The following is an 8364-nucleotide window of genomic DNA, read 5'->3' on the forward strand; positions in this document are numbered from 1 at the left end:
TTATTGAAAGTAATGATCCAACAGGAAGTGATTACCATCCTTAATATCTATGCCCCAAGCGCAAATGCACCCCGCTATGTGAAGCAATTACTGATGGACCTAAGGGGAGACATAGATGTTCACACAATAATCGTAGAAACCTCAACACCCCATTAACACCAATAGACTGATCCACAAGACAAAAACTCAACAGAGAAAGAATAGAACTCACATAAACAATAGAGCAACTGGACGTAGTAGCTATTTACAGAACCTTTCACCTTATGGATGTGGATTATATATTTTTTTCAGCAGTGCATGGTACCTTCTCCAGGATCGACCACATGACAGGACACAAAACAAGCCTAACTAACTTTAAAAAAATCGGAATCATACCATGCACCTTCTCAGACCACCAAGGAGTGAAACTGGTAGTCAACAACTCAAAATGTCCCAGGAAATATATAAACTTTGGAGGTTGAACAATATGCTATTAAATGAACAATGGGTCAGAGAAGAAATTAAAGATGAGATAAAAAAATTTATGGAAACCAATGAAAACTCACATACAACATTCCAGAACTTATGGGACACTGCCAAATCAGTGCTATGTGGTAAGCTCATTGCAATTGGTGCTTACGTCAAAGCCCAAGAAAGATACTAAATACAGGAATTAACCACACACCTCCAGGAATTGGAAAAACAACAGCAAAATGACCCTACAAACAACAGGAAACAAGAAATTATCAAAACCAGGGAGGAGATAAACCAAATAGAAATTTTAAAAACTATACACAAAATCAACCAATCAAAAAGCTGGTTCTTCGAGAAGATAAACAAAATAGACACCCCACTAGCCCAACTGACAAAAAACAAGAGAAAGTGAGAATTAATAGCATCAAGGATGAAAGAGGCAACATAACAACAGACACTGAAACCATCAAGAAAATAATCAGAGATTATTACAAATAATCGTACTCCAACAACTCAGAAGACCATCAGGAAATGGAAAGGTTCTTAGACTCCCACCATTTACCAAAACGTAGCCCAGAGCAACAAAAGACCTGAACAAACTCATGACTGAAGCAGAGATTGAGTCAGTGATCAAAGACCTCCCAAACAAAGAAAGCCCAGGTCCTGACAGTTTCACTACAGAATTCTATAAAACATTCCAAGCAGAGATAACCCCAATCCTCCACAAACTCTTCAAAACAATAGAAAAGGAAGCAACCCTTCCAAGCCAACAACACTTTAATTCCAAAACTGGACAGAGAATTAACAGAGAAGAAAAACTATAGACCAATCTCCCTGATGAACATTGATGCAAAGATTCTCAACAAAATCCTACCCAATAGAATTCAAAAAAACATCGGATCATTCACCCGGATCAATTAGGATTCATTCCAGGAATGCAGGGATGGTTCAATATTAGAAAATCTATAAATATAATACACCACATCCAAAAACCATATAATAGTATCAATAGATGCAGAAAAAGCTTTCAACAAAATCCAACACCACTTCATACTAAAAACCCTAACCAAGGTAGGCATAAAAGGAACAATCCACAACATAATCAAAGCAATATATCAAAAGTCCAAGGCCAGCATCATACTGAATGGCGAAAAACTACAACCATTTCAACTGACATCTGGAATAAGACAAAGATGAGAACCCACATAGATACAGTCTCTTTGACAAAAAAAACGATGACAATCCATGCAAATGGGAAGGTCTCTTCAATAAATGCTGTTGGGACAACTGGTTAATAGCCTGCAGAAACAAGAAGATAGACCCACATCTCTCACCATACACTAAGATCAAATCAAGATGGATACAAAACCTAAACCTACATCCAGAAACTTTCAAACTTTTCGAAGAGAATGTTTGAAACACCTGCAAGATTTATGAGTAGGCCCTGACTTCCTAAAAAGAACATCAAAAGCAATAGCAATCAAGACCAAGATAAACAAATGGGACTACATCAAACTAAGAAGCTTCTGTTCAGCAAGGGAAACAATCAACAAGGTAAAAAAAAACAACCCACAGAATGGGAAAGATCTTTGCACACTACATAGGTGACAGAGGGCTAATCTCCAGAATATACAAAGATCTACAGAACAACCAAAACACCAAAACAAACAAACCACTGAAGAAATGGGCACAGGAAATGGGCAAACAATTCACAAAGAAACAAACCCAAATGGCAAACAAACGTATGAAAAAATGTCCAAATGAAGACAACAATGAAGCACCACCTAACACCAGTAAGAATGGCTCACATCCAAAAAACCACCAACAAAACTTGCTGGCAAGGATGTGGGGAAAAGGGAACCCTACTCCACTGCTGGTGGGGCTGCAGACTTGTACAGTCTCTATGGAAATCAGTATGGAGAACACTCAAACAACTGAAAATCAGCATACCATGAGATCCAGCAATAGCACTCCTAGGAATATATCCAAAACACCTGTTACACGAGAACCAACATGCACCCATATGTTCATAGCAGCACAATCAGTAATTGCAAAACTTGGAAGCAACCAAAATGCCCATCAACAGAAGACTGGATAAGAAAGCTATGGTTCATATACTCTATGGAGTATTACTCAGCTATTAAAAAAAATGCAGTCCTTTGTGGCCAAATGGGCCCAACTGGAAACCATAATGCTAAGGGAAATGAGCCAATCCCAAAGGTGAGATACCACATGTTTGCCTTAATTTGATATAAAATGATGTCAATATGAAAAATAGTACCTGTAAAATGTAATATTATTTCAACCTCCAATAGACTATCTCACATGCAATAAGATATTGTGAAGTAACCAATGAACCAACAATTAATGTGAGTCAGACTGCATATGATCTATATCAAAGAACTGTAAAACCTAATATATTTTTTAAATTATTAATTACATTGCATTATGTGACACAGTTTTATAGGCACTGGGATTCCTCCCACCCCTTCCCAAACCTTCCCCCCATGGTGGATTGATTCCTCCACCTTGTTGCATTACCACAGTTCAAGTTCAGTTGAGATTCTTTCATTGCAAGCATATACCAAGCAGAGTCCAGCATCTTATTGTCCTGGTAAGTTCAACGGTTTCTTGGAGAGACCATCTCTGGTCTGAAGGTAGAGCCGGCAGAGTATCATCCCGATCAATTAAAAGCCTCAACATAACATCAGCAACAATTTATAATGTTATGGAATTAGTTGACATAGTATTGAGTAACCAAAATGTTGCTCTGCATTCAGCCTCTGGGTTGGGTTTTTGTTTTCCAGATATCAGGTGAAGTTTACCAAATGAAAAGCAAACCTCGGGGATATTGTTTGATCTTCAACAATCATGACTTTAGCATGGCACGGAAGAAAATACCCAAACATCGCAACATGAAGGATAGGAAAGGAACAGAAGTTGATGCAGGTATGGTTGGACCTAAAAAGGAGAAGTAAAATGTTTCTAACACCCATTTTCTATACTTGGAATGGAGATAATAAAAACCGTACCAAGCTGGCCAGATTTCTAATGCAATTTGGTTGCAAGGGGTCTCCTGATGAAATGGCCAGGCCTCAGCCAATGGCTATGTTATGGAGTTCATCAGTGAACAAACTCACTCATGTGTACAGTGTGTTTAGTCAATTTTAAAATTAATTAGCTGGGGCCATTATGGTTAGTAGGTTAAGCTACTGCCTATTATCCAATATAGACATTGGTTTGTTTCTACACTTCTGATCCAGCTCCCAACAATTGTTCAGGGAAGGGAAAGGAAGATGGCCCACATGATTGAGTCCCTGTTACCCACATGGGAGACCTGGAGGAAGCTCTTGCCTCCTGGCTTCAGCCTGGCTCACCCCTGGACATTGTAGTCATTTGGAGAGTGAAACAACAGATAGAAGACCTCTCTCTGTCCTATAACCCTGCTTTTAAAATGAATAAATAAATCTTTTAAAAACCAAATAAACTGATTAGTGAACTTATGAAATGTTAGCCAAGAATTATCAAACATGTGAAGACAAAATTTAATACAAATAAGAAAAGAATGAACTAGAATATGAAAGAAATAAAGACGATGCCAAATAATAATAAACCTTCAGAAAATCTATATTTAGCATTTTCAGAAATTTATTAAAAGATCAGAAACAGAGCAAGAAAGAATCCTTGAAAATTATGAGCCCCAAAATGAAAAATTACAATCTCGAAAAATCAGACAAAAAGACAAGAAAGAATGAAAATAAGAGCAAAGGATAAGGGAATTTGAAAACCACTCAAGGATTTTTTCCAATTCTAATGGAGTTCTTTCAAAAAGAGAGGACAGAGCAGATGAGGGGACATGGAATTTCCCATGATTTGAATAAGAAGCAGTCTCCAGACTGAAAAGGTCTATAATTGAGAGTTGAATCAAAGCACATTCTAGGAACATCTAGAGAACAAAAATCAAGACAAATACACAATACCAGGAACCAGATCTCACTGCGTTTCTCAGTAACAACACTGAAAACTAAAGACTAAAGAAATGCCTTCAAGATTATAAGAAAAAACTGCTTTTGGAAATAAAGTTTTATATCTAGCTAAACTATAAAAAATATGAACATGGAAATGAAGACTCACTCAAGGACTCAAAAACTTTACTTCTCATGAGCTAAGAGCTCTGCTAAAGTAAAACAAGCTAGTAAGTCAAAAGCAAAACACTCATAGCTTCAGAAAAGCTATTATAGGAAAGATCTACAGATGCCCCAGGAGAAGAGAAACTCAACAGGGCAAAGGAGTGGTAAAGGAGTTATTTGTAAAGGAGTTATTAAGGAATAAAGTAAAGGAGTTATTGTAAAGGAGTTATTAAGGAATATTATGTATCTATAATTCTAGTAATAAAAATACTACTATAGGCCCCAGTGCAGTGGCCTAGCAGCTGAAGTCCTTGCCTTGAACATGCCAGGATCCCACATGGGTGCTGGTTCTAATCCTAGAAGTCCCACTTCCCATCCAGCTCCCTGCTTGTCGTCTGGGAAAGCAGTCAAGGACAGCCCAAAGCCTTGGGACCCTGCACCCATATGGGAAACATGGAAGAAGTTCCTGGCTTCTGGATTTGGATCAGCACAGCACCAGCCGTTGCACTCACTTGGGGAGTGAATCATCAGATGAAAGATCTTCCTCTCTGTCTCTCCTCCTCTCTGAATATCTGACTTTGCAATAAAAGTAAATAAATCTTTAAAAAATAGATTACTATTGATTCAACCTGCTCATCATTCTTAACAAGAACTCAATGCAGAAATCCAAAATTTATAGCATCTAGATTAATTAAAATAGAAGCTAATATTGGAAATGTAGCTAAAACTCAAAGTGTTTGCCTTTGGAAAACATGATAGGGGAATACAGTGAGAAAGTGAGAAATAGAGAAGATAGCTGGTTTTGTTTTTGTTTTTTGTAGATCTCTTGATTGTGTTCTTAAAAATATGTTTTATTTCTGAGAAATCTAAAGATTTTGCATAGAATAACCAGGCTGTGCCCTGGTTAAGCATAGAGTAAATAGTAATGTTTTATTAAAAATCACTTTGCTTTTGGGGCCAGCATTGTGGCACAGTGAGTTAAGCTTCCACTTGCAACACTAGCAGCTCATGTGAGTGTTGGTTTGCATCCTGACTGTTCCACTTCTGCTCCAGCTTCCTCCTACTGAATGCATTTGGGCAAGTAGCAGAAAACAGCTTGGAGTGCTTGGGCCTCTACACTGACCTGGGAGTTCCAGACACAGTTCCAGACTCCTGGCTTCGGCCTGGCTCAGTCCCAGACATTGAGGCTATTTGGCTATCTGGGGGAGTGAACCAGGGAAAAAGATATCTCTCTCTCTTCCCCCTCTCTGTAACTCTGCCTTTAAAATAAATAAATAAATCTTTAAAATCTATTTTGCTTTTCCCCTGATAATATGAAGCAATCATATACTAAATGAGCTTAGTGGTAAGTCTCAATAATTTAGCCATCTCATAAACTGGTTCAGAAAAGACAACAGGCCAACAATAGCACTCTGCTCTTTCTCATATGCTTCAGAACTGGGAAATGTTTTCAATTGCTGGTGACAATTGATAGAAGCCTATAGAATCCAGCTACCAAAATAGGAGGTCCTGTTCTTTAAGTTCCAATTCAAATGGTTATCAACATGGAACTCGTTGCTCTATGAGCTGGAAGTCTGAAAATGACTGTGATGGAATGTAACTTTTCTGACTTTACTTTTCAGAGGCTTTGAATACTACCTTCACAAGACTGCATTTTGAAGTCATACGCTACAATGACTCCACAGCCAAGGAAATCTGTGATGCTCTGGAATATTACCAAAACATAGACCACATAGGCAGGGACTGCTTCGTCTGCTGCATCCTGTCGCACGGGGACAAGGGCATCATCTACGGCACTGATGGACAGGAGGCCCGCATCTATGATCTGACTTCATATTTCATTGGTTCAAAGTGCCCTTCTCTTGTTGGAAAACCCAAAGTATTCTTTATTCAAGCTTGTCAAGGAGATAAGTATCACAAAGGTGTACCTGTTGAGACAGACTCAGAACAGCAAGAAGCCTATTTAGAAATGGACTCATTGTCTCCAAAAAGATATGTCCCAGATGAAGCTGACTTCCTGTTGGGAATGGCCACTGTGAACAACTATGTTTCCTTCCGAAATCTCCTAGAGGGAACCTGGTACATCCAATCTCTTTGCAAGAGCCTGGAAGAAAGATGTCCTCTGTAAGTGTTGCTGACCTAACCCTTCTCTATGTTCTATGACCTGCCTCACCCCCAAAGCCATGATTATAGACCCATATTCAGAGTTCAATAGAATGTGCTTTATGATTGAGATATTAATAGATCAGAGAAGTATGCAAGACAGGGGATGGGAGATGCCCATTCACTTCCAAATGTCTTAACTGTGGGAGAGAAGACAAGTGTTAGCATCTTTGCTTGCAGATGGAGAAATGGGGATACTTATTTGGTGTTTCCTTTAATCAACACTTCAAAGGAAACAAAGTATCACAGAGCCAGGAAAGATGGTCAAGTCAGACAGTTCTGTTCCCTGTCTTTAGGCAGAAAAATTACTGAGGCAACCAAACTAGTTTAGAAATTTTCCAAGAAGGCTGGAAGCACTTTAAGGTTTAACATCCTCTTTTGAAAGTCCTATAATGGCTAACCAGACTCAAACTCTATAGGTACATTGTGGGAGATAAATAATAGAAACCAGACAGCTCTTGTGTTTCCACTACACTGGATGCTTTGAAGCCACACACGTGGGAAAATACTCCTTTTTCACTTGCTATATCACACACTTCCTTAAGTTAAATTATAGCACCATTCAACACAGTTCAGCCAGATACATACACAGCAAGGCACACGAATAGTGAGGAATATTTGGCAGGTTCCGTCTTGCCTTATATTGTAAGGGTCAATATAAAAAAATTAGAATTTCGCACTGCACGTGAAGAGTGCACAATATCACCATTGTGATATTTTCATTTTACAATTCAGATCATGAATCCGACTAGGTCCTAGGGACTAGCTACAGAGATGGAGGAAGAGCTTGCCCAGCGAAATTATTAAGAAGCCTGGTGACAAAGATGGGTGCAGATTTTGGACTTTCAATGGCCTGAAGTTTTGATCACATTGCAGATGAATCCATAGAAGCGGTTACAGGCAGAGGTCAGGGCATGTCAAGCAACATAGCAAATGGAGCAGAGTAAGAAAAGAACCCCCCGCTCCCTGCCAAACAACAACAACAACAAAAAACAAATCTAATCATGGCCCTGAGACTTCTACTGGTCAACGGGATTTCTGAGTAAACCAGGGTTGAATTACTAAGCTTTGGAGACAACTCACTCCCATGGCAAATGGTGATCTATCTTGCCCCAGCAACGGATAGCTTCAAATGCCTGATGCCCTGAGAAGAGCTATAGTTATCCCTGAGCAGAGCAAAGGAGATGGGTCAGCAGCTGGTGGTCCCCCAGATGGTCACCGTGTTGTTCTGTGTTTTTCAGAGGTGAAGATATCCTTACCATCCTGACCAAAGTGAACTATCAAGTGAGCAAAAAAGATGCTGGGGAGAAGAAGGAGAAGCAGATGCCACAGCCCACATTCACACTAACCAAGAAGTTGCTTTTCCCTCTGGATTGATGACATTCTGACATATCTAACACTAGGTTTATTTATTAGTTACTAAGTTAATACTGTTATGCACTTTTTAAATTAGATGTGAAGTTCAGTATTATTTTTAAAACAAAAATAGTTAAATGTAACAAAGTAGTTTAAAAACCTTCTCTTTCTAGCTGTTCATTCATATTCATAGAATAAAATAATTTTTATCTGACTGTTCATTGGAGACTGTTTTGTATGTGTGTGATCCCTGTTCTTTGTT

At 38.7% G+C, this 8364-nt stretch overlaps 1 protein-coding gene across 2 annotated transcripts in view; it reads left to right on the forward strand.

The window, feature by feature from the left end:
• Positions 1 to 8321, forward strand: part of LOC121159402 (caspase-8-like) — a 33447-nt gene extending 25126 nt beyond the window's left edge. For both annotated transcript variants that reach the window (XM_040984438.1, XM_040984439.1), the window contains 3 exons: positions 3261 to 3402; positions 6206 to 6707; positions 7988 to 8321. In XM_040984438.1, the coding sequence (XP_040840372.1) occupies positions 3261 to 3402; positions 6206 to 6707; positions 7988 to 8123 (780 nt within the window). In that variant the 3' untranslated portion in view covers positions 8124 to 8321. The remainder of the gene's footprint in view (positions 1 to 3260; positions 3403 to 6205; positions 6708 to 7987) is intronic.
• The last annotated feature ends 43 nt before the right edge of the window (positions 8322 to 8364 follow it).

Source organism: Ochotona curzoniae, unplaced genomic scaffold (assembly GCF_017591425.1).
Source record: "Ochotona curzoniae isolate NIBS_2020 unplaced genomic scaffold, NIBS_Ocur_1.0 contig_4148, whole genome shotgun sequence".
In the NCBI taxonomy this organism is placed as follows: Eukaryota; Metazoa; Chordata; class Mammalia; order Lagomorpha; family Ochotonidae; genus Ochotona; species Ochotona curzoniae.